The following is a 26891-nucleotide window of genomic DNA, read 5'->3' as shown; positions in this document are numbered from 1 at the left end:
AATTCTAAATCGATAATTCCTAAAAAACGATTCATATGTCTAAAGCAGGGGTCACCAATCCTGGTCCTCGAGGGCCGGTGTCCTGCATGTTTTAGATGTTTCCCTGCTTTAACACACCTGATTCTAATTAATCATCGTCTTCAGCTTGTCATCCAGGGCTGCACAATTCTGTTGATGACACAGTCACTTGTATCATGGTGCAATGAAGCAGGGAAACATCTAAAACCTGCAGGGTCACCGGCCCTCGAGGACCAGGATTGGTGACCCCTGGTCTAAAGATCCATTTTTTTTTCTCATCATTACATTACAACTTTTGGTATTTGTTTGTTTATGCCCAAAAAAGGAATGTTTCGTTGGACATGAGAATAACTAGTGCCATGTTTTTGCCATTAAATATGTTGGAGCTGATTGGTCCTTACAGCATCATTAGCTGCAATACTTGCTGTTGAATCTCAATATAACACTAGTATTAATATGTTGCAGAACTACAGTCATATAATTAATTATTAAAAAGTTTTAATAAAACTAACCCAAATCAATATCGGAATCGAATGGGATGGAATCAAAGCGTGATAATCGATTCTGAATCTTAACCCTTGTACTGTATTTGGGTCAAAATGACCTAATTCTCCTGTTCTTTCTTTCCTCCTTCCTTCCTTCCTTCCTTCCTTCCTTCCTTCCTTCCTTCCTTCCTTCCTTCCTTCCTTCCTTCCTTCCTTCCTTCCTCCCTCCCTCCCTTCCTTCCTTCCTTCTATCCTCCCCTTCCTTCCTTCCTTCCTTTTTTCTCCATTCGTTCCTTGTTTTCTCCCCTCGTACATTCTTTCCTTGTTTTCTCCTTTCCTTCCTTCCTTCTTTACTCCCTTCCTTCCTTCTTTTTCCCTTCCTTCCTTCCTTCCTTCCTTCCTTCCTTCCTTCCTTCCTTCCTTCCTTCCTTCTTTCCTTCCTTCTTTCCTTCCTTCTTTCCTCCCTTCCTTCCTTCCTTCCGTCCTTCTTTTCTCCATTCCTTCCTTCTTTTCTCCCTTCTTTCCTTCCTTCCTTATTTCCTTCCTTCCTTCTTTCCTCCCTTCCTTCCTTTTTTCTCCATTCTTTCCTTGTTTTCTCCTTTCCTTCCTTCATTCTTTTTTCCCTTCCTTCCTTCTTTCCTTCCTTCTTTCCTCCCTTCCTTCCTTCCTTCCTTCCTTCCTTCCTTCATTCCTTCCTTCCTTCCTTCCATCCTTCTTTTCTCCATTCCTTCCTTCTTTTCTCCCTTATTTCCTTCCTTCCTTCCTTCCTTCCTTCCTTCCATCCTTCTTTTCTCCATTCCTTCCTTCTTTTCTTCCTTCCTTCCTTCCTTCCTTCCTTCCTTCCTTCCTTCCTTCCTTCCTTCCTTCCTTCCTTCCTTCCTTCCTTCCTTCCTTCCTTCCTTCCTCCTTCCTTGACCCGAAGACAGAACAAGGGTTAAGAATCAGAATTGAATTGATTCTTGATGTTTGAGTGGATCCCCAGCCCTAGTGCAGATGATTGATTACTGTGAATGAATGTGATTGATTACTGTGAATGAATGTGATTGATTACTGTGAATGAATGTGATTGATTACTGTGAATGAATGTGATTGATTACTGTGAATGAATGTGATTGATTACTGTGAATGAATGTGATTGATTACTGTGAATGAATGTGATTGATTACTGTGAATGAATGTGATTGATTATTGTGAATGAATGTGATTGATTACTGTGAATAATGTCGCTTCTGGACCCAGTATGACGTTTGCAAAGCAAATTTCTGAACTAAACTCATTCCTATTTCCTAGCTGGAGTATATAAAGAGCACATACTTTCTTCAGCAAGTGGCAAAGTGTGTAAAATATAAGTCCAACACAAAGTTTAGAAGTCCTTGACCAGAGAAATAAACTTTAAGGAGTAAGGAGAAACTAAATTGCAGCCCTGGGTAAGAAAAGTAAAAAGGAGGGCTGGATTTGTGTCGGCTGCTTGTGCTGTGTTTGTTTTATCGTGGTGTTTCAGCCATGTTTAGTCTCTATATTCTGCAGAAGCAGAAGAGGAATTATATAACATGATGGGTGACATGAAGGCGAAATCACATCTGATTCCCATTTACTGTTTCATGAAAAAGGTAGAAATGACCTTTGATTTTTATTTGCAAAACTGAGATCTCCATCAACCTTCGTAAGATTGTTGAGCCAACATTCTGTGCACGAGTTATATCCTTAAACCTTAACCCTTGTACTGTCTTTGGGTCAAAATGACCTAATTCTCCTCTGCCTTCTTTCCTCCTGCTCTCTCCTTCCTTCTCCCTTCTTCTTTTCTCCCTCCCTTCCTCCCTTCCTTCCTTCTTTTTTTCCTTCCTTCCTTCTTTCATCCTGTTCTCTCCTTCTTTCTCCCTTCTTCTTTTCTCCCTTCCTTCCTTCCTTCTTTCATCCTGCTCTCTCCTTCTTTCTCCCTTACTTCCTTCCTTCCTTCTTTCTCCCTTCCTTCCTTCCTTCCTTCTTTCCTTCCTTCCTTCCTTCTTTTTTTCCTTCCTTCCTTCTTACCTCCTGCTCTCTCCTTCCTTCTCCCTTCCTCTTTTCTCCCTTCCTTCCTTCCTTCTTTCATCCTGCTCTCTCCTTCTTTCTCCCTTCCTTCCTTCCTTCCTTCCTTCCTTCCTTCCTTCCTTCCTTCCTTCCTTCCTTCCTTCCTTCCTTCCTTCCTTCCTTCCTTCCTTCCTTCCTTCCTTCTTTCCTCCTGGTCTCTCCTTCCTTTTCCCCTTCCTCTTTTGTCCTGTCCTTCCTTCCTTCCTTCCTTCTTTTTTCCCTTCTTTCCTTCCTTCCTTCCTTCCTTCCTTCCTTCCTTCCTTCCTTCCTTCCTTCCTTCTTTTCTCCCTTCCTTTTCTCCCATCACTCCATCCTTCTTTTCATTCTTCCTTCCTTCTTTCTTTCCTCCCTTCTTCTCTTCCTCCTTCCTTGACCCGAGGACAGCACAAGGGTTAACTCAACAACTCCTCCTACTAACTTACTCTATTTGACCTTCCTCACTCCATAAATAAAACCCATTTTTTTAGAATTCCAATGTGAAAGTCTGGAGTTATTTTGGCAGCTATCACCCGATCAGCCCAGGTTTCTGTGTTATTCAAGGAACTTGAAACTCGTGGAAGCCTGAGCTTCGTAAAAACCTTTTGTAATATTTTAAGATGACACATAACTTAATTATGTTTTCAGAGGATCTCAGACAAAGCGTTGTGCCAGCTTGCCTGCCAGAAAAATGCTGAACCGCCTCTGAAGAATTTGGAGGAATTATGAACAGAAGAGCACGGTTACCCTCTGAAGGAGGAGTCCGACAGCAAAATCAATCAAAATGAGAAGTAGAACACGTGTAATAGGACTTCCATGAGCCTTCCTCACATTGACTAATGCTTAGCAACGGTGGAGTCCAGGGTTGAAGGAGAAAACTGTTGCAGCATGTCTGCTAAGGATCACACAGACAGGCTGCAGCCAAACTGGAAACATGTCCATCTTTTAAATGAGAGGAGAAAAAACATCCTATTCCAACAGCCCAACCTTATTCTATCTGTGAAACATTCAGTGCATTTACATGGGACGTTTAATTCCTCTTTAATTCAGAATTTAAATTAAATCTGATTTAAAATGAGTAAAAATTACCATGTAAACACCTAATTCCAAATGAAAATGGCCATTCCGAATTAAACTTAAAGGAGCTGTATGTAAGAGCAATAATAAAACGAATCGTAAAATGACCCCGATATGTCAACAGACATTTAAAAATCATGTTCATTTCAAATACTTATGTCACTGACAACAGCACTCAAGCCAGGATATTCCAGTTTAAAAAGAGGAGTTGCAGCCCTCAACTGATGTTTATGTTGTCATTTTTTGTTTTGGCCTGAAGCTCCACCCTCCACCTATCTCCCAATCACCAAGTCAGTATTGTTTCTGAAGCTCCACCCTGCACCTATCTCCCAATCACCAAGTCAGTATTGTTTCTGAAGCTCCACCCTCCACCTATCTCCCAATCACCAAGTCAGTATTGTTTCTGAAGCTCCACCCTCCACCTATCTCCCAATCACCAAGTCAGTATTGTTTCTGAAGCTCCACCCTCCACCTATCTCCCAATCACCAAGTCAGTATTGTTTCTGAAGCTCCACCTTCCACCTATCTCCCAATCACCAAGTCAGTATTGTTTCTGAAGCTCCACCCTCCACCTATCTCCCAATCACCAAGTCAGTATTGTTTCTGAAGCTCCACCCTCCACCTATCTCCCAATCACCAAGTCAGTATTGTTTCTGAAGCTCCACCCTCCACCTATCTCCCAATCACCAAGTCAGTATTGTTTCTGAAGCTCCACCCTCCACCTATCTCCCAATCACCAAGTCAGTATTGTTTCGGCATCCGCGTTGCCAGCTCGGCTCTAATTATGGCAGCCATGGCAGCCTACGTTCCTGCTGCATTCTGCAGCCTACCTGGCAACCTCTGGTCGGGGGGAGGAGGGGGAGGGTACACGCCGCTCAACAATATTTTGAAAGTGACTGCAGTACCAGTTTTGGACATTTCTTACAGACAGCTCCTTTAATTCCGAAGTAAGTGCCTGGTTTATTCTGATTTTAAATCCGAATAGAATAATTCCGCGATCATGTAAACACTCATTCCTCTTTAAATTAATTCTGGTCTTTCTTTCTGCTCGTTCCCTCGCCCGTCTGTCTCCATGACTCTTATATTCCGCGCTGGGCTGGTTTTCCAAACAAAGTTTCAAGATGGCAGCACGCAGTAAACGCTGGTCAAGAGCAGAGACCATTTATTTAATAAATAGCTTGGAGGAACTGGAAATAATTAAAAGAACAGATGGCAGGAAACATAAAAATGGTGAGCTGTTCAAAGTTGTAGTGGCTAAGTTAGTTTTTCTTCCGGTGGTTTAACTTCCGGTCCCCCCCCTATCCAATCAGAACCTTCCCAACCCCCAGACCTGGAGAGGAATTGGAGAAAGACCATCAAACGTGTTTTCCATGTAAACCTCAATTCAGAATTACTATTTCCATGTAAACTGGAAGGAAAATAGTTTAATTCGGAATTATTTAATTGGGAATAATTCATTCTGAATTAAAAAACATCATGTAACCGTGGCCAATGCTGATGAAAACATAGATTTAGTAAAATATCAAACAAAATAACTAGAACATTTATTCAGTTCATTTGTGTAGTGCTAGGTTACCGCAAAGACACTGGAGCAGAGTAAATGAAGATAGAAGCTTGAACTAAATAATGAAAATGTAGACATATTGCTCATAAAGAGCATTATTTTTGAAAAAGCAAGAAAGAGTCCACACCAAATCCCAGTAGAAATGCAGTGCAGGGACCTAAACCAGCCAGTCCAGAAGAGCCACCATCAGAACATTGGTTTTCCTTGTGGAGAAAGGGACTTAAATGTCTCCAAGCGAATGACTTGTTCAAATACTTCACAAGTTTATTTTTGCTCAAGGGATTCACGCAAGACAAAAAAAAGCAACGACTTAAATCATGGACCTTTGCCTACACACTGCATCTATCAACAGATACTAATAATACTGAATCATTTTTCTACATAGATTGATAAAAAGTTGAATATTTAATTGGGTTCACTTTTTTTCTATTTTTAGTATTTATGTGGATCTCCAAAGAGGCAAAGTATAAAGTAATTTTCGTTATTCAAAAAAGAAAAAAGGAAAAAAAAAAATGAATATGGATTTTAGTTTCAACACTGCCAACCAGTTAAAATTTTGGAACATGGCATAAAATAATTGGATGGATTGGTATTTGAAGTCTTAAAAGTTACAATGATAATGTGTGGTGATCTATGACCCGCCAACCCCAGCTCAAATCTGACCCTTCTGCTGTCATGGCCCACTTGTTTGTCCATTTCCTAAAATGCTAAGATTGAGCTGTGATAAGGATGGCAACGTGTCCCTGCGTATGGAGCTAGAACAGTCTCATAATTCACAAATGCACACGCCGATCCACAAATGCACAGGCCGAGTATATTCGCCCCTGTCATTTGACGCGTTGACAGGCTCCTTCTCCTGAAAGACACCTGTAGTTCAAATACATAAATATCTCCGCTGTTTCTCATCATCAGTTGCTGCACCGGCAGGACTTAGAGCTCTCCAGTCTCCCGACGGCTCTGGTTGAACGGCCCGACCAACCATCTCCGATCGCGCTGTTTTCTTCACCGAGAACACAAGAAAAGCAGAGCAGTGATCTCCTCTCCATCGGTGTTGCTGTCTTGTTTATTTATCTTTATTCCACCAACTCGAAATATTGAATCACTTTTCTAAGCGAACGGCGTGAACGTTGCTCAAACAGCAGGTGTCTCCGCCCCTTTAATCTGATTGGTTTAGAGTAAATCGTCCCCCACGTGTGGTGCGCTCTTATGATTGGCTGAAATAAAGGAAGACATCTGATTGGTTGCAGATCCTTCCATGCATTTGTGGATCGAGTCACGACAGGGGAGTCTCAAAAGTCACACACAAATCCAGCGCAACTCACAGACAAAAAAAAAACGTTTGTAAATCAGGTTATATTTGTGTGCGCATCAAAAATACATTTGTGTATCTTGTCCTACGCACGTGTGAATTGTTCTGTGCATTTGTAAATCGGTCTGTGCATTTGTGAATCTTGTCCTGTGCACTTGTGAATCTTGTCCTGTGCATTTGTGAATCGGTGTGTGCATTTGTAGATCGGTCTGTGCATTTGTGGATCGGCGTGTGCATTTGTGAATCTTGACCTGTGCATTTGTGGATCGGTCTGTGCATTTGTGAATCGGTCTGTGCATTTGTGAATCGGTCTGTGCATTTGTGGATCGGTCTGTGCATTTGTGAATCGGTCTGTGCATTTGTGGATCGGTCTGTGCATTTGTGAATCGGTCTGTGCATTTGTGGATCGGTCTGTGCATTTGTGAATCGGCCTGTGCATTTGTGGATCGGCGTGTGCATTTGTGAATCTTGTTCTGTGCATTTGTGGATCGGTCTATGCATTTGTGAATTGGTCTGTGCATTTGTGAATCGGTCTGTGCATTTGTGGATCGGTCTGTGCATTTGTGGATCAGTCTATGCATTTGTGAATCGGTCTATGCATTTGTGAATTGGTCTGTGCATTTGTGAATTGGTCTGTGCATTTGTGGATCGGTCTATGCATTTGTGGATCGGTCTGTGCATTTGTGGATCGGCGTTTGCATTTGGGAATCTTGTTCTGTGCATTTGCACAAAAAAGGATATCTAACTATCATATGGGGAAACAGCAGTATTGTGGTTAGTACTATCCTTTCACCGGAATAAGGCTCCTGGTTCTCGCTATTCTAATGTAGCTTTTTCCAGCATCTTCCCCCGGTCCAAAAGCGAGTTAATTGGTTATTGAGCGGGAGTCTGGCCATGCATGTCTGTGTGTGTTGCTGTCAGCTCTGTGATGGACTCTAACCTGGGCATCCTCCCTCTCAGTGTGACAGCTGGGGAATCCTTACAATCAATAGGTGAGCTTTAAAAGAAAACTTCAACATTTCCTTTTGTTACCGTTTTTTTTATTTATTTTTTTTTATAAAAAAGGTTAAAAAAAATGTTTTAGATCAGAATTTGAAATCCCGAAACAAGATTTTTATAAATATTTGCAATTGCACCACTTAATTAACACTCTGAAAGGGGAGGGTCGACTATCTTTGGGACCTAGAGGAAATCTTGGTGAACTCCAAATCATTAAAAGGTAAAATTTCTGTGATTTACAGTGTTCTATTAGACCACCTCTTCTCTGACTTCACTCAAAAATATCTGGCAAAAGGACTTGGGATGTGACCTCAGTGAGGACCAGTGGGATAGTATGTGTCGGAATGTCTTTATTTCACTGTCTTGTAACAAGATAATTGAACAGAATTATAAGTTTATGCAAAAGGATGTACTTCACGCCGCTCCGTCTAAGGAAGATGTTTCCTAACTCATCCCCTAGATGTCATCGCTGCAAAGCATGCATAGGGTCAACTATGCACATCTTTTGGGAATGCAGAAAATGACAGCACTTTTGGGAGGCTGTGCATGACTTAACTGTCAAGGTTGTACGGACCCCTCTAGACTGTACACCAATACGTTACCTTTTTGGTCCAGAACTGGACAAGACACTGGATCACACACACACGAAGAGGATTGCTATGATATCCTACATAGCGAAGAAATGCATCCTACTCAACTGGAACCAGCACAAGCCCCCTACATTTAACCTGTTTAAACAAACCTTCAATGACACTTTGCGTTTGGAACAACGCACGTACCCTCTAAAAAATAAGGGGGATTGTGACCATGGGGAGCCCATGGTCACTGTAGCCCTCACTTGATTGCTGCTGATTGAGTCCACCTGCATCAGGGAGGAGTTCAGGTGGATTAAACCAAATGTAATGTTCCTGTTGGCTGTTATGGCAAATAAATGCTGTTAAAAATGACATTACAAAAAATAGATTGGGAATGATTGATTTGTTAAAAGAGGGGAGGACCCTGATTAAAGGCAAACATGTTTAAGTTTTAAAAACTGTAATGGTTTATGCTGGGTGGGTGGAGTCTTGGAGAAGGCTTGGGTTTAAGTGGGTGAAACCTCAGTTCACTCTCTTTTTGCCCTGCTGTTGCTGTGAGGAGCTGTTTTGCCTGTTTTAAAGGTGAAGTTTTTAACTTTTCATTTGACCATGGAGTTTGCGGATTTTAATTAATTAGCTTGTTTGTATGTTTTTGGATTAATTCATCATACACTGTTAATTTGTTTTTTGGGATTAATGATGTTCGTTTTTGTCTTTACCACAGCCCCAAGTAAATTGCCACTTTTGTACTGTGTAAATCACCCTGAACTTTGCCCTGTTGTGTCTGCCTGCCATCCCTTACTCATGTGGAGAGTCTCTGGTCTAGTGCTGAGGTGTTACACTATCTCCGCCTAAGCCTAGGTGTGACAGGGATGTTTTTCTGAGAATATGGCAACCGCTTAAGGACCTCTGACATTCATCCAGCATGGCTGGTAAAGAGACATATTTGCACTGTGACCATGGCTTATTTGATTTGATTATCTATGTGTTTGGTTTACAAGTTGTCCTTTTACTTTAGGTAACCATTTCTTCTTTTATTCTTTTAGGTTTGATTTTGCTTTGTTGTTTTTGTCCTGTATGTCTTTAAAATGCCAAATACAAATATAATTGAAAAAACAACAACAAATGTTTTAAATATGTTAATGTAGGTGTACCCATCGTTTTAAATATGTTAATGTAGGTGTACCATCCACATGTAGTCTGAGCACCAACCTGTGTGTGTGAGGCCGGTAAGCCTTTCCTCCCGTACACGCCGACCAGTGCATCTTTCTGGACGGAGATGTTGAATTTCAAGAACTGTGGTTGGTCGATATAGAGCTGGGACCTCCAAAACACACCTGGGTAAAGAACACATTGCATCATTTTAACATTTGAACACAATTTTAAATAATAGAATTAACCTTTCTACACCTTACATGCACACAATAGAAAAACCTTTCAACATAACGGCTATGTGTGTGTCTGCGTGTGTTCTAACCTGGTGGAACTTCCTGTACGGCTCTCCTCCCCACGTCCACCTCTCCAGTGTCTATAGTGTTATTCTCCAGAAGAAACATCTTACCTGCCAGAAAAGGAACAGATACAACTCAGCAAGGGAAATGAAAATGTTTATTTAAATTTCTTTATTTTATTTTCTAGCATGTAATAATATTCCATCGATACACAGAATAAGGATTTGATATTCCGAATGTACAGGCAGAGGTTCAGCTTCTCCAAAAGTGCTGACAACTAAACATAAAAGACCAATATACAATAGCGATGATCATCCAATTTCTAATTTTCGTCTTTAAAGTTCTGTTAGCCCCCAATCTGAAAAGTGAGTTAGTTGGAATTTGCTCACAGGTAATTATAAATGTACAGGCTGTAGTGAGGAGTGGACAGCCATAGTGGGGGGGGGGGTTAGCTCGTTGGTCTTGGTGGTTTTAGTTTAGGCCACACAACTTTAAAAACCAAAGTTTTCCGCTCTTGTGAAAGAGATGCACACTGTGCATCGCAGGAATATACAACTCTGTATCAGAAAACGTCAGGGCGATATGGAAAAAAATTGTAAAAAAAAAAAAAGAAAATTTATTTTTTCTTTTATTGAAGACAGTATGAACCTCACATTTTTAGTTTTTCATCAATACATCAACAATTGGATTTCATGCCAACAATGCATTGTTTCACCATTTATGTTCAAGACATCCAACTAAATCACTGAGAAGGCATGTCACTTATTTGGGTAATAATATGTTTATTTGACAGGGACAAATTAATATGTTGCTTCATAGAAAATATAAAGTGGATTTCATGTACAGTATACCGGTTTCGAGCAGAAGCTTATTGCGACTCCTGTCACTTTTTTCTTGAGTTGAGGCTTGACGAGTGTGACAAGGGCAACTTAAAGCAGCACAATGTAACTTTCAGCTTTTGTTGAGTTTGGCGGCTCCTTTGGACAAAAGCGGTAGTGTTTTACCAGAAAGAACACTACATTTCCCATGAGCACCAGCGCGTACTGCCGGAAAACTCCTGTCCCCGTCGTGTGCATGTGTTTTGATAGTGAAATAAGACGGGACGGACTTTCAAAACTACTTTTCTGTTTCACCAAGTGAACAGACGAACGCAAAAAAAAAGATGTTAAACTGCTGGAAAGGAACTGGAATTTACCGGGATACCTTAAACAAGGAAGCCAGGGAGCGGTATATGGAGAAAATAATGATTATTAACGGGTTGGGTCCATATGAAATCCCTACTAAAGAATGAAGCTCCTCGTCGGAGCTCCACTCTTTGATAGGGATTTCATATGGACTTTATTAGGGATTTACTGCGGCAGTTCTGCACAACCGACGTCTTAGGCTACCTTGTTTAGGAGTGTTTGGCAGCTGCCTTGGTAAATGTTTGACTCGCCATGTGTAAATAAACAAATTTGTATAATAGTACAACATACAGTACATTTTTGTATCCCTCTTACTTCTCTTTTCTTTTTTTTTGACTGCTATATTATGCTGAAGAGGCTCCGATGCATGAGCAATATTTTTGTTTTCCTCGTGAGATTATTTTTTTCCTCTGCAGCTACAAATAGAGTTAATATTTTCTCCTCAACAAAATTAGTTTTATCTGAAGATTGCAGTTAATCGCACCGCAGAGAGCTGGCCAGCAACTGCGTTTAGCTCGAGAAGTGGGGAATAAAACCCGTGTTTTGATCCGACCCCGGTCTGTGAGTGTTTGTTTGGGCTATACTGTGGAAGGTTATGTTTGGTCGTTACAGCCGCGATCCAACCGAGCCGACAACTCTTTGTTATCTCAGATACTTGGCCTCCGTGGTTCTGCCTCCAAGCAGGAAAGCGGTGAAAAGTTAAACCATTATTGATCTTTTCCCCACGTCTGTTGTGTGGAGCTGCTGCAGCTACAACGCAGCAACGGGTTAGCAGCTTCTGTGGAGCTCTGCGCTCCAAGCCCCGCCCATTTTCGTCTCGACTACGAATCGGGAAGGAGGGGGAAGTGACGTATGCCATAAAGCAGTCAAAGTTTTTTAGTGTGTCAGGGTTCCTACCATGCTCCTCAAAGTTACATAGTACCAGTGAAGGTGATACAGACCCCTCAGACCATGACAGAGGTTCATTAAACCTGTTGGAAGTTGATGTACCATCACAATGATGAAGATGAAATATTAGATTAAGCTGGAAAGGTTACATAGTGCTGCTTTAATATTTCTGTAGCATTCCTGTGAACACCAATACATTTGTGAAGGAACCACAGGGCTAGCTAAAAAAAACTACTGTGATCTTGAATCACTGCCACTCAGACCGTGTATTTCCGCGGGACCCAATCTCAATGCAGCCCTCTACTCTACATCTCCACCCTCACCTATGATCACAAGCTACGGGTCGTGACTAAAAGAACAAAATCACATATACAAGCGACCAAAATAAGTTTTTGCCACTGGGCTCTCTTTGGAGATAAGAGCCCAGTCATCTTGGACGGGTAGAGGCGCTGCTCCTCCATCGACAGGAGGCATTAAAGGTTTAAATGAAATACCCTAACTAACCTCAGTATTTTAGTGGTCAAGTGTTAACTTTTCTTCAATTCTTTGCTGATTTTTATGTGAGAGTAACAGACAAAAATATATGAATAAATAGATAAATAAGTAACTACACATATACACAAATAAAAACATTAAAATAAACAAACATGAAAGAAGGAACTCACCACTGTCTGCAGACACAACAAAAGTGTTTGGAGTTGCATCTCTTTCACCTCCTCCGTTGGCAAATGCTCCATAACCCTCGTTCTCCTGAAGCTGCCAGTTCAGACCAAACAGGTGCATCGCTACACAGAGGGAAGGGAACGGGGATTAACACTGAAGAAAAGTAAGACATGAACATGGAGCTTAACAAAATGGAGAGGAAAGGCATAGAAATACTTATAAGAAAAAACAAAAGGGAAACTGGTTAAAAAAAGAACAAAACTATCATCCCTACTACCTAAATGTCTTCTCTGTCGGTCTGTTCATTTGTTTCCAGTTGTAGCTTTTTTTTAATAAGTACATCATGAATCAATAACTTGTAGAACTACCTTCAAACCAATAACTTAAAGTAATCAAAACTATTGGCCAACAGGACAACATCATCTGCAAACAGCAGAGATGAAATCCTGAGGTTCCCAAACCGGATCCCCTCCGGCCCCTGGCTGCGCCTAGAAATCCTGTCCATAAAAATTATGAACAGAACCAGTGACAAAGGGCAGCCCTGCCGGAGTCCAACATGCACCGGGAACAAGTCTGACTTACTGCCGGCAATGAGAACCAGACTCCTGCTTCGATCATACAGAGACCGACAGCCCTTAGTAGAGGGCCCCGGACTCCATACTCACTGACCCCCCACAGAATGGCACGAGGGACACGGTCAAATGGTCCTTCCTGCGGGTGGTGGGCCTACGGGAAAGCAGGCCCAGGCCTGGCTCCAGGGAGGGGCCCCGGTGACGCCGATCCGGGCGACAGATTTTTTAATTTCCATGATTAGCATGTGAATCATTAGCATGATTCACATGCATGTATTTCTACTTATATATCTAGGTTTTATATTGAGCTGTCGTTTTCTTTTGTTTTTGTATGTTATGCTGCTGCAGCACAATCATTGTCCATCCTGGGATCAATAAAGTACATCTTTTTATCTTTCATCCCCTTTTATCTTTATATAAATACAATTGAATTTTACCACTTCTTACAGTATGAGCTATATTTGAAGTACAACTTTAATGATTTTCAAGCTGAAATTGTTTAACAATGTATTCCCTCTCTCCTTAATGTTCTTATTCATACACTAAGGAAATAGTAAATGAAGATCATATTTATTGTATCAATGTTTTAACGTTGGTTAAGGCAGACCATGATTATTCTCAGCGCAGGGAAACAAGATCAATTTATTTTCTCTTTTAATCAAATGCCGGTAACAACAACATGTTTCAGATTTATCCAAGAAAATTTCTTGAGGCTTTGTCCATTTATAAGCAGATGCAAAATAGCCTTTTTGGCTAATTCTGGCATATTTTACATTTGTTTAAATCTATTATTAATGTGCATTGTCCCTGATAACTAAACCTTTAAATAAATAAATAATAAATAACAACAACAAAAAAATAATTTACAAAAAAAAACAGCCAAACCAAATTTCTGTATTTGTGGGGGTACACTTGTATGTGTTTAAATATCATTGTACAATGACGATAAAGGCTTTTTATTATCTTGTTATTTGTGTCTCCATGTTTTTGTCCACCTATTCCAAATGTGTGAATATTTGCACAAATCTGTTTTGACAAGAGTGTGGGCATCCATGTGTGCAGCAGCCATATGCGTGTGTGTTTGTGTGTGTTAAGAGTATGCACGTGTGTCAATCACACAATCCCTAGAAACCCATAACAGATGCTTATTATTTTTTCTGAAAAAGCTGAACAGGATGCTCAATAAATGCACAAAATGAACCAAAACCTAAGTATCCAGTGACAAATGTGCCCACACAGGGACTTGCACACACTAGCCTGTGGCAAACGCTTTTTAAATCCAAAGATCATCTGGGCTCCGGTTATTATTGCTTTGCTTCATTGTGAGAATCAGTGACCTTTTTAAAAAATACCACTTTATCCCCTTGACTCCTTCCTCCCGTCCCACAAACACACAGGAACCAAATTACTGATGAGATGCAGGAGAGATTTGTTTTCTTGCACTCACATTGACATATTTCTAAGATTAAAATTCAAATTTTCAGGACAAAAAGTAAAGAGAGTCAATTGACCAATTGAAACAAGGTGTTTTCTGAATTGTACACTTGTTACATTACAAGGTCATGAAAAACCATTAAAATGGGAGTTTCCTCATTTCCTTACTACTACTTTTATGCAAATGCTGAGTTGCCTGTTTGTATTCAATTACATTTTTTTTTTAAATAAAAACTGTATTAGTTCCCAAAGCAAAATGATATTGCAGTAGTTCTAATTATTTGTTCAGAGATTGGTTGTAGAAGGTTACAGCTCTGGGCAGGAAGGATCCCCTGTAGCGTCTGTGACTGCGTTTACATGCATCAATAATCCTTTTCTAACCGGAATATTAGCAATAACCCGGTTTTGCACGGCCATGTAAACACCAATAACCCCTTTAAATAACCGGAATTTGCTCATATTCCGGTTTTTAAAAACCTGAATATGACCCCTGGGTTACTCCTTTTAAAACCTGAATATTGGGTCATGTAAACACCTAACAGAATATCCGATCAAACGGAACATGAATTTGTTTTCTGCACATGCTCTGTTCACAAGGAATCCTGGTCTTTTGAGTCCAGGAAGTTCTTATAAACACGGAGAAACCAAGACCAGGAGGAGACTAATCACTTCATAATTGTAATGAAGGATATGGACATTTCTGCATTTGCAGACGGTAGAAAGTACGGGATGTGGTTTTGGACAGTGAGGAAATCAGATGTTTAGTGTTCTCTTACCGATGCAGTAACAGAGCAGGACGGAGAGCAGCACAGAGAGGCCGACTGCACTGAGGGCTGTACATCTGAAACAGTGGGAAAAAACAATCAGACAAAAGGTAATGTGGTGCCATCGGCTGATTTAAAGGAGCAATGTGTAAGATTGTAGATAAAATATTTCAAACCAACCTATAAATAGCAAGACTACTAACGACTACTGTTACTACAGCGTCAATTCAATGTCAAATGTGATTGACTCATTTCAGAATTGCAACAACATTGTAAAAAACTAAATCACAACTGGGAAAGACGGTTTGATGGTTTTATAATTGAGTGCAGGAAAAGAAAAGTTTAACTAATAAAAAATAGTTGCACCTTCGTTTAGAGATTTTGAGTTTTTGGTTACACATTCTGTATTTTGATTCTTGGAGTTAAGGTTTTGATTCGTAATTTTACGGCTTTATTCTCGTATATTACGACTTTATTCTCGTAATATTATGACTTTATTCTCGTAATTTTACGACTTTATTCTCATATTACTATGGACTTTATTCGCGTAGTTTCCAATTTTTTTTGTCTTAGTTTGGTCCTAATACTCCGTCGTCGTTTTATTATTTAAATATGGAAAAAAAAAAGTCAAACTAAAAAGACAGTGATGAATCCAGCGTACCTCCATGAACAGTACTTGGAGGACTTCTTGAACTTGAAGGCGGAGCGGGCCAGGGTGTTCCTGGCAGAGGCCGGGTGGGGGGGGGAGTACACGGAGCCCGTGGCCATGGTGTAGCCCGGCGTGGCCGTGGAGAACAGGGGGGTGGTGCCGGTACCGGTCTTAAACAGGAAGTGCCTGGAGAAAACACAAGGGAAACATTGAGATACATTAAAGCTGCAAGCAGCGATGAACGGGCCCTCGCACTCACGGCCACCGCCCCCCATAAGCATATCAGAAAAGACACCACCCACGACTCTCTATGTCAAACCATTCAAAAGTTATGGCAGCAAATAAGGACAACCAAATCAGAAGAAGGGGCGGGGCTAATTTTCACCAATTATGGTCAAGGACTCGATACCGAGTCCCATGACACCACCCACGAATCTTTATGTCAAACCTTTCCAAAGTTATGGCAGAGGAAAGTTTTCTAGGGGGCGCTGTTAAGCCGTTAGGCCACGCCCATTAATGCAAACCATGAAATATCAAATTTATCGCCAGGCCTGGCTTGGTGCAAAATTTGGTGACTTTTGGGGAACTATCAAATATGGACCAATCAGATGAAGGGGGGGCGCCCTTTTGAAAGAGAAAAGTAATGCACGTAGTCACAAGATGGAGACGCACATTTTGATGTATAACACACCTGGGTGCACGTTACGGTTCGGGCTGAATTAACTGCCGAACGAATGGCAATTCAAAATGGCCGACTTCCTGTTCGGTTCGGCCATGGTACCAAGAGACTTTTCTTTAAGTTGCGACATGATACAGGTGTGTAGCGATTTTCGTTCATGTACGTCAAACCGTATTGTGGGGCTTGAGGCACAAAGTTTTCTAGGGGCGCTGTTGAGCCGTTAGGCCACGCCCATTAATGCAAACCATTAAATATCAAATTTATCACCAGGTCTGGCTTGCGGCAAAATTTGGTGACTTTTTGGGCACGTTTAGGGGGGTAAAAAGGCCCTCCTTTTGTCAGAAGAAAGAAAGAAAGAAAGAAAGAAAGAAAGAAAGAAAGAAAGAAAGAAAGAAAGAAAGAAAGAAAGAAAGAAAGAAAGAAAGAAAAGAAAGAAAGAAAGAAAGAAAGAAAGAAAAGAAGAAAGAAAGAAAGAAAGAAAGAAAGAAAACAATAGGGCCTTCGCACTGTAAGTGCTCGGGCTCTAATTATTGGGATTATGCATAAAGGACAATGAATTTTCTAACAATCCAAGTCACTGTCACATACTGTTGCACCCTGGTCTCAAATTTAATTGTTTAATTGTTTAATTAAGATCCCCGTTAGCTACAGCATGACTGCAGCTATTCTTCCTGGGATCCGCCAACATTTTAAAATAATACAGTACTAAACATATAACATAATACAAGCAAACCAAATGGATTTCCACTAAATAAAGAGAATATCAAATTAAAAATACTCTGCAAAAAAAAGCAGATACATTCCACAAAATGAAGACATTGAAATGAGAACAAAACACAAAACAAAACAAAAACACTGCACAGTTAAGATTCATCTGAGGTCGTCAAAAAGTCTGAAAAGCAGTCCACAATTTCATTTCATTTGTAGTCTAGAACTTCACAACTGATCTAATGCAGAAAAAAATACATTCAACAACAGTCATAACCAACTATGTTTCCATTTCCAGCATGTCAGACAATCAGGCCCCGTTTCCACAGAGCAAAAACGGTGGTGTTTTCATGCGTTTTGGCCATAGAACGAAAACGAAGCTCAAAGTCACCAAAAACGATCAGTTCTGAAAACATCATGGCTTACAGCTTAAGAAAAATCAAATATCCTATCTCAAAAAATGTGAATATTCTGGGAATCTTAATCTTAAACTGTAAACCATGATCAGCAATATTAAAATAGTATCAGTTGATTTGTAATGAATCCAGAATGTATGACATTTTTGTTTTTTTAATTGCATTACAGAAAATAAAGAACTTTATCACAATATTCTAATTTTCTGAGACAGTCCTGTATATTGTTCTGATATTGCAGGCATTAAAACTGAAGAAATGGTCAAGTGGCATCTTTTCCCACAGTGAGATCAAGGAGGAATTCAGTTGTAATAATACAGCAACTCTGTCCGTCAATGTGGTTCACAATGGGAGGAAAGATTTAAATGGGTGCAGTTAAATGAGTTATTTATGGAGCATATTTTACTGTCAACACAAATGCATTCAATTCATTTTAAATTTTTCAATAAATATTTTGACAAATTCAAATATCATTTTGAGAAGAAATTCTGAATCAGTGGGACAGATCAGAAAAAAGTAAATCATAGTCAGGCTCAAGAATTGTGTAATCAGAATCAGAATCATGTTTATTTGGCCAAGTCAGGGTAAAATGTTACCAGGTTTTGAATGTCACAAAAGCACCAAACCTATACGGTAAGACTTCTACACTGCCTGTGCTCATATATTCTGCATAAAAGCAGAAAAGAGACTGAGGAGAACTAGTGTGAAACAGCCGTGACCACAGTCTCCTTAACTGATAATAGCGTTATACCAACCACCGCTAATCTGCTGCAACAAAAGGCCTGCACAGATTCCACTCCACTATTTCATTTACATGACATTGGTACTTTCAAGTCAATGACAATGGAGTGTCACAAGATGGATTATCAAAATGTGTGTGTGTGTGTGTGTGTGCGTGTATGTGTGTGTGTGTGTGTGTGTGTGTGTGTGTGTGTAAGAAAGAAAGAAAGAAAGAAAGAGAGAGAGAGAGAGGGTGACATGGAACATGAACATAATTGTGATATCTAATTGAAAACCAAATGTGTTGCTAGCATTGTATGAAATCTACTTATATTCATAAATACTCAACGATTCAAGACTTTTATTTTTTTGTAGATAGCATTAGCCCAAGAGATTTTATATGGTTTTTGCATTAGTTACTTCAAGTGGGTGATGTCAGCAAGCCTATGAAAGGCTATCTTTACAGGTCCCATATTATACTATAATAAGCTTCCACATGTACTTAAACTGTGATCGCTGTCATTTGAAGTTGTGAACAACTGGTTGAGAGGTAAATAAGGGTTCTGAAAGAGCAGAAACTTCTGCAATTTTTTTTTCTAAAATGGGTAGCTCATCACGTAGGCAAAACTTGCATATGTGGTTTAGTCTTCTGAGCTCCACGCGCAGATCAGCGGAATACTTTAAGCCCTGCCCCGCTATTCTCCCTGGATGATGGACGCGTGTTTAACGTGCGTTGGGCCAGGCGTGTTGTTGCTTCTCCTTCACCTGAAGTGGAGTTGAGGGGAGGGAAGGCGATTGGGGAAGTGCTATGGAACATGACATGACGCCTGCTGTCTGTCTGGTTGGTCTCTGGCTTCACCAACACCAGCAGAGCTGGAGCCGGTGGGGATCCATGCTAACTGATGTTTACATGCAGTCAAAATTGGGGTTATTGCTAATATTCCGGTTACTGAAACATTCAGAATATTCCGTTTACATGGTAATTAATCATTAGGGATATCTGGATCAAACCAGTGAATCACGGAGAACATCATGACGCAATTACCGTCATTTCTGCTTCTTCTTCCTGTATCCAAATTCAAAACAAATGCTGCTTCACGCAACTTTTCTCTCACCTTCTTGTAAATCTTCTATCCCGATACTTTCTACCGTCTACAAATGCAGAAATGTTCATATCCTTCATTACATTTATGAAGTGATTAGTCTCCTCCTGGTCTTGTGTTTCTCCGTGTTTATAAGAACTTCCTGGACTCAAAAGACCAGGATTCCTTGTGAACAGAGCATGTGCAGAAAACAAATTCCTGTTCCGTTTGATGGGGATATCCCGTTAGGCGTTTACATGACCCAATATTCAGTTTTAAAAGGAGTAACCCAGGGGTCATATTTGGGTTTTTAAAAACCCCAATATGAGCAAATTTGGGTTATTTAAAGGGGTTATTGGTGTTTACATGGCCGTGCAAATTCGGGTTATTGCCAATATTCAGGTTTTAAAAGGGTTATTGATGCATGGAAACACAGTCAATGACAACGGGATTTGCTAGTGAGTTTCCCTAAATTGCGTGACACAAATATGACCAGCAGTCTCCCTCTGCCACTCCTGCTGTTGTGTTTATTAAATTAAACTTCTTTTGAGGCTCTTCAGTTGGTTATTTACCCGAGTTTCTTGTCTTGCAAAGCTGTGGTCTGTCATGTTAGTAACCAGTCGCAGATTATTCTGCTGATTTATGACATCCAGGAGCTCGCAGACGTTCTTGTTTTGTCATCAACAGACCCTTCCCATGTCAGTTGTGTGTACATTAGTCCTGACCTGCGGTTAAGTGTACCCTGATATCACAGGCCAGTTATTCAGGGCCAGCTCAATGCCAGATCCTGTCATTTAAAAAGGTGGAGTGTTAAACGCGGGGTATCCGCCCACGTAAAAGGGGCTATTGGCTGGTGACTGGCAGTGATGTGTGTGATAAACACTCTGCTCAGCGAGCACATAGAAAAGATAAAAACGGATCTACACAATACAATAGCTCTGTGGTAGATATGCTACTTTATGTCTATTGTAGCATATGCAACATCCATCAGTTACACCGTAGACCTGGGCTATTTTATGTACTTTATTATTACAATTGTTCAATTGTGACATACACAAAAGTGTAGTCACATTTTTGTTATATTATATACCTTTCTTTCATGTTGATTAGCCTTTAATGAGCATTGGGAATAAACAGGGATCAGTATCCCAGGAATACACATAGTCCACCTTCCACCACCAGTGGCGCCTCGACACCTTGAGAGGTCGGTTTGGCAGGTGTGACGTCACCATCCTCCCTTCAGATGCGCAAGGAAGAGAGAGAGAAACACACCAAAACTGACTCTGTCCCGTGTTTTTCCCTGTTTATTCAGGTAAATATAACGTTTGGATTTGAAACAAGTTTATATATATATATATATATATATATATATATATATATATATATATATATATATATTATATGTAAATATTTTTTTTAGATTCTGTCACTCACAGTTGAAGAGTACCTATGATAAAAATTACAGACTTCTACATGCTTTGCAAGTGGGAAAACCTGCAAAATCGGCAGTGTATCAAATACTTGTTCTCCCCACTGTAGAAACAAAAGTGGACCCAAAACAGAACCCTGAGGTACTCCACACAGCAAATCAGCAGAGTCAGACAAACAACTGGTAAAGCAATGTGCAATGCAACACACACTTTGTATGTCACACAACTCTGATCCTCTCAGTACCATAATATTACCATCGCTGGTATTTCATTATCGCAATATGCATTTTTTGCTCAAGTCACTTTAGATACAATCCATACTGCTTTTAAATGCTGCTAAATCTATTTTGCTACTATGTATGTTTTATGTTTGTTCCCTTGTTTGATTGTATTGTTTGACTGAATTGTTTTAATGTTTTCTGTGGGGACTGCAGGTGGAAACTAGCATTTCTGCCAAAATGTAGTGTATTTACACTGCTTCATGTAGTGTTCATTAATATGCATTGTCCCGTCTAAAATAAACTTAAACTTAAGACCGGCCTGCTTTCCCCAGCAGGCAATGCGTGGAGAATTTGGAAATGAAAAATATGACAACACTGTATATACTGTATGTAAGCCAAAGATTTGTCTGCAAAATGAGCAGGACAAAATGACAATTTTCCTCAATGCCCAAACACTTTAAAGCAGCACAATGTAACTTTCAGCTTTTGTTGAGTTTGGCGGCTCCTTTGGACAAAAGCGGTAGTGCTTTACCAGAAAGAACTACATTTCCCATGAGCACCAGCACGTACTGCCGGAAAACTCCTGTCCCCGTCGCTGCATTTGTTTTGATAGTGAATGAAATAAGACGGGACGGACTTTCAAAACTTGTTCAACTTGGTTTTATTAGTGAAGTCTCCCCCGCCATCCCGTCCTGTTTCAGCCAGATAATGCGGCCCAAACTACAAACGTTTTTTTAGAGGGACTTCGTCATAAATTAGTAGTCCAACATACTTACTGACAAAATAAAAAAATACTTTATAACCTGTGAATAACTGAATGTTTTGCAGATCAGCCCTGCACAATTTTACAGTTCTCAGGAAAAATACTAGAACCCAAGACGAATCCCCTGTATGTGAAAACATTCTAATTTTGATTCTTATTGAACATAGAACTCTACATTTACATTTGTATCATAACAATTCTGTCTCTCTTGTCGGACATCCCTCCTCATCTTTCATCTCACGCCAGCGAGTGAACGCCGGGCCAATGTTTATTCTAGTCCGGGCATTTAGCTTGTTACTCTCCCTTTCTTTTTTAGCCTCCTCCGATAAAACTTTTATTTTCTTGGGTTTTTCCGCTGCTTTGGCCATGATACCAGCTTCTGCTGAGCTCTGCGCTCCACGCCCCGCCCAGCTTTGGTCTGGACTACGAATAGGGAAGGAGGGGGAAGTGACGTATGCCGTAAAGCAGTCAAAGCCGTAAAAATGTGTAGTGTTTTAGTGTGGCAGGGTTCCTACCATGCTCCTCAAAGTTACATAGTGCTGCTTTAAAGAAGCTACTTGTGTCATTTCTGCTCCGTGGGCCCCCTGTAAAACAACAGAGGTGAAGGTTGAGTCACTTTGACACTGTCACAGATGACTGGGTTGATCTCTTACTCTGTCCCACTCTCTCTTTCTGCTGCGTCATTAGTGTGTGTGTGTGTGTGTGTGTGTGTGTGTGTGTGTGTGTGTGTGTGTGTGTGTGTGTGTGTGTGTGTGTGTGTGTGTGTGTGACCAGTTGTGTCCCAACAGGTGCCGGTGCAGGAATCTGCTCATGGGCGTCTGACTGCCCAAGCTGAGACCATTTGTCCCGGAGAGAGAACGTCTGGACAGTCAATCTAAACTGTCACATATCACCTCATTCCTCCTTTCAAGGCTTTGACTCGACATGTTTATAACACATTTTCTTTAGTTTCTCTGCATGTGTCGCCTTGCAATATTACATTTGCATCACAGTCATGTATCTATTTAATTATCTATTTAAACACAACTACAAGCAACTTTGCAGTTCTATTTTGCATGTGTTAGGCCACGTTTACACATAGCCGGGTATTTACAAAAACGGATATTTCCCCCTCTACGTTTTGAAAAATATCCTCGTTTACACGAACCCGCATAAATATCTGTTAAGGTGCTATGAGCAGCCAGACCTACAGGGGGCAGTGTAACGAGAAGATAAAGTCATGCTAGCCAATCTGAATCCTGGAAAAAAACATCAACAAATGACACGAGTAACTTCACAAGTTACTTTTAAGTGTGACTTTAGAATATAAAACAGATAAAATACAAGAAAATATTGATGGTGAACAAACTAATTGTAAACACAGGTGTCACTCATGACGCTGGTGACGTTTCTGTCTCATAACGTGACGTTCTGAAGCCTAAATGTCGGTTTTCCTCAGTTTACAAGCAAACGTGAAGACGGAGTTTTTGCAAATCTCCACTTTGGCTGGAGTTTTCAGAATGATGGTTTTTGGTGACTTTGAGCTTCGTTTTCGTGTAAACGAACGGCGAAAATGCATGAAAACACCACCGTTTTTGATACGTGGAAACAGGGCCCTAACCCTTGTAGTGTCTTTGGGTCAAAATGACCTAATTCTCCTTTTCCTTCCTTCCTTCTTTTCTCCCTTCCTTCCTTCTTTTCTCCCTTCCTTCCTTCCTTCCTTCCTTCCTTCCTTCCTTCCTTCCTTCCTTCCTTCCTTCCTTCCTTCCTTCCTTCCTTCCTTCCTTCCTTCCTTCCTTCCTTCCTTCCTTCCTTCTTTTCTCCCTTCCTTCCTTCTTTTCTCCTTTCCTTCCCTCTTTTCATTCTTCCTTCCTTCTTTCTTTCCTCCCTTCCTTCTTTTTTCCCTTCCTTCCTTCCTTATTTCCTCCCTTCCTTCTTTTCTCCCTTCCTTCCTTCTTTCCTCCCTTCCTTCCTTCTTTTCTCCCTTCTTTCCTTCTTTTCTCCCTTCCGTCCTTCCTTCCTTCCTTCCTTCCTTCTTTTCTTCATTCCTTCCTTCCTTCCTTCTTTCCTCCCTTCTTTCCTTCCTTCCTTCTTTTCTCCCTTCCTCCCTTCCTTCCTTCCTTCTTTCCTCCCTTCCTTCTTTTCTCCCTTCCTTTCTTCTTTCCTCCCTTCTTTCCTTCCTTCCTTCTTTCTTTTCTCCCTTCCTTCCTTCTTTTCTTCCTTCCTTCCTTCCTCCCTTCTTCCCTTTCTGCTTCCTTGACCCGAGACTGAGAGAAATCAATTGCATTCATCTGTGTTGAGAAGTGTTTCCATGGTAACATGACAGATTGAAGTTGAGGATAAAAGGCCGGGTTAAAGGCCGGGTTAAAGGCCGGGTTAAAGGCCGGGTTAAAGGTCGGGTTAAAGGTCGGGTTAAAGGCCGGGTTAAAGGCCGGGTTAAAGGACGGTTAGGTGATCTTCACCTGGTTTCCAGTGGCACATTGCTGCCCAGCACCCAGCTGTCCTGCAGCGGGACGCTCTCCGGGGGCGTGGTCTGCAGCTCGGCTGGTGATTGGCCGGCCGCGGGGGCCGGGCTGCCGGTGGGCGGGGTCAGTTGCCGTGACGACTGGGCGGAGCGATGATGCGTGGAGCCCAGGGCCTGGTTCAGAGCCGTTACCAGGGGCTGCTGGCGGTGAGGGGGGGGCACCGGGGGCAGAGCTGACCCATGGTGGTTCAACGGTTGCTCTGGAGAAACAGGAGAAAACAGGCTTTAAGTCATATTGGTCTTTTCTGACCTATATCGGACATTTAATACTCGGATAGCAAGACCTAGATAATTCATTCACAGTCGTAATTTTAACGCCATTTATACGGAGACATCGGATATTGCAGTCTGCGCATGCTGGAGAATTTCCTCTGGGGCATTCACCAGTGAAAGGAGACGGCGCGTGTTAAATGTTGTTTAAACACCAACATGAAGATCGCGAAAGAGATGGCAGAAGCTTCATCAGGACACCGGAGCAGATCAAAATAAAGTGGAAAAATATACGGACGGCTTAACATTGGAGCCAAACAAAACAACCGTCAACCGGAAGTGGCTCTTTGTTGAAATGGTTACAAATGGTTACCATGGTTACAGCGCCACATAGCATCACGGAGTCAGCCATGCTCTGGACATTTATCCCATTCTCTGAACAGCATGTAAACTCAGACAAGTGATCGGGTCTTCTGGATGTTTATCTGATACCATCAGAAATCCCATTTCTTTGCTGCATGTAAACGTACTGACTGGCACAGCAATGATGGGCCTGTTGCCCAAAATATACACTACCAGGCAAAGCCATTATCGTATTAATCAGTACTGTATAAATCAAACTTGACTGTGGCAGCAACAGCAGAAGCATGAATTATTTTTCAGAGAGAGGGAGCACGATAAGGATGGAAGTAAGAGAGAGAGGGGACTGACGTCGTCTCCGTCCCCAGTGACCAATGAACACTAGCTGAAGGACCGACATGAGGCACATAGAGAGAAAAACACAAAACAGACATAAAAGCATGTGGAAATTACACTTTTCTGACGGGAAGAGAGCTCCTTTTGAAAACCTTTTAGTCAAATATGACCAAAAAAACATGCTTCTGTTTTGTTGCACAGCAAACAAACAAAACTGCATTAATGCACGCTGATGCTGGTGAAATGTTCACAGTTCAAGGTTTAACCCTTGTGCTGTCTGCGGGTCAAGGAAGGAAGGGAAGAAGGAAGGAAGGGAGGAAGGAAAGAAGGGAGAAAAGAAGGGAGGAAGGAAAGAAGGAAGGGAGGAAGGAAAGAAGGAAGGAAGGAAGGAAGGAAGGAAGGAAGGAAGGAAGGAAGGAAGGAAGGAAGGAAGGAAGGAAGGAAGGAAGGAAGGAAGGATGAAGGAAGGAAGAAGGAAGGAAGGATGGAAGGAAGGCAAGAAGAAGGAAGAGGAAGGAGAACAGAAGGAAAGAAAGTAATGAGAGTGGAGAAAGAAAGAGATGTGAAGAGAAGTAGGAAGAGAAAGAAGGAAGGAAGGAAGGAAGGAAAGAAGGAAGGATGGAGGGAAGGAAAGAAGGGAAAAAAGAAGGAAAGAAGGAAGGAAGGGAAAAAAGAATGAAGGAAGGAAAGAAGGAAGGAAGGAAAGAGGAAGGAAGGAAGGAAGGAAAGAGGAAGGGAGAAGGAAGGAAGGAAAGAGGAAGGGAGAAGGAAGGGAGGAAAGAGGAAGGAAGGAAAGAGGAAGGGAGAAGGAAGGAGAGAGCAGGAGGAAAGAAGGAACAGGAGAATGAGGTCATTTTGACCCAAACACAGTACCAGGGTTAAGAAAGCTTGCAACACTTTACACACCAATACAGCAGTAAACACCTTTGTGATAATCTAGTAGCACACGACGTGTCTCCTCTGTGTGTCCTTATCTCCTTCCTACGCCCAGGAAAGCAGCGCTGCTTTAGTTTGAGACTTCAAATAGAGACATCTCTGTAGAGAGACTGACTGACTCATCTCCTTCTGAAAAACATGACTGAGACTTTTTCCAGAGGCACATCCATGGGAAAACCACACTGCTTTGCTCTTACAACTTCAGGCATGTCAAATATATGAGCTACTTGCTTCTTCTAAATGACTATTTGTTGACAAGGCTCTGAAAACTCACCAGGCTCTGGATCTTCCAGTAATCAGAAAACCACATTCCTCATTTTCATTTGAGACAATAACTAAATATGCGTTCATCTTCCAATATAATGACAGCAAACCAGACTTAAACAAACCTTGTTAGAGGTAACAACTAAAAACTTGGAAAAAGCATTTGAAGATACAGGATTGTCTCAGAAAATTAGAATATTGTGATTTGCAATTAAAAAAACAAAAATGTCATACATTCTGGATTCATTACAAATCAACTGAAATATTGCAAGCCTTTTATTATTTTAATAATGAGATACAGAGACAACAAGGGACACGAGAACCTGAGACAGAAAAAAATGGAGACACTGCGGTATTAGAGGAAAGTGAAAGCAGATGGACAAGAAGAAAGACAAGCATGAAATAAAATCATAATTAAAGCTGCAAGCAGCGATGAACGGGCCGTCGCACCCTTGTGCACGTTCAGGCTGCAGTGGAAGCTTGTATGACTTGCATGTAGATTCTTCAGGTCTGGACATTTAGCGGATGAAACCAGCCACTACTCTCTGTATCAAACCATTCTAAAGTTATGGCAGAAAGTAGGATCTATCA

At 41.1% G+C, this 26891-nt stretch overlaps 1 protein-coding gene across 4 annotated transcripts in view; it reads right to left on the bottom strand.

The window, feature by feature from the left end:
• The window catches only part of LOC133447225 (teneurin-3-like), a 331811-nt gene that overhangs the window by 102891 nt on the left and 202029 nt on the right, over positions 1–26891 (bottom strand). For all 4 annotated transcript variants that reach the window (XM_061725813.1, XM_061725823.1, XM_061725804.1 and 1 more), the window contains 6 exons: positions 24133–24394; positions 15688–15861; positions 15039–15103; positions 12259–12378; positions 9548–9631; positions 9283–9407 (listed from right to left, as the gene is read on the bottom strand). In XM_061725813.1, coding sequence (XP_061581797.1) covers positions 9283–9407; positions 9548–9631; positions 12259–12378; positions 15039–15103; positions 15688–15861; positions 24133–24394 — 830 coding nt within the window. The remainder of the gene's footprint in view (positions 1–9282; positions 9408–9547; positions 9632–12258; positions 12379–15038; positions 15104–15687; positions 15862–24132; positions 24395–26891) is intronic.

Source organism: Cololabis saira, chromosome 1, assembly GCF_033807715.1.
Source record: "Cololabis saira isolate AMF1-May2022 chromosome 1, fColSai1.1, whole genome shotgun sequence".
Taxonomy (NCBI): Eukaryota; Metazoa; Chordata; class Actinopteri; order Beloniformes; family Belonidae; genus Cololabis; species Cololabis saira.
This window is presented reverse-complemented; position numbering and strand designations above follow the sequence as displayed.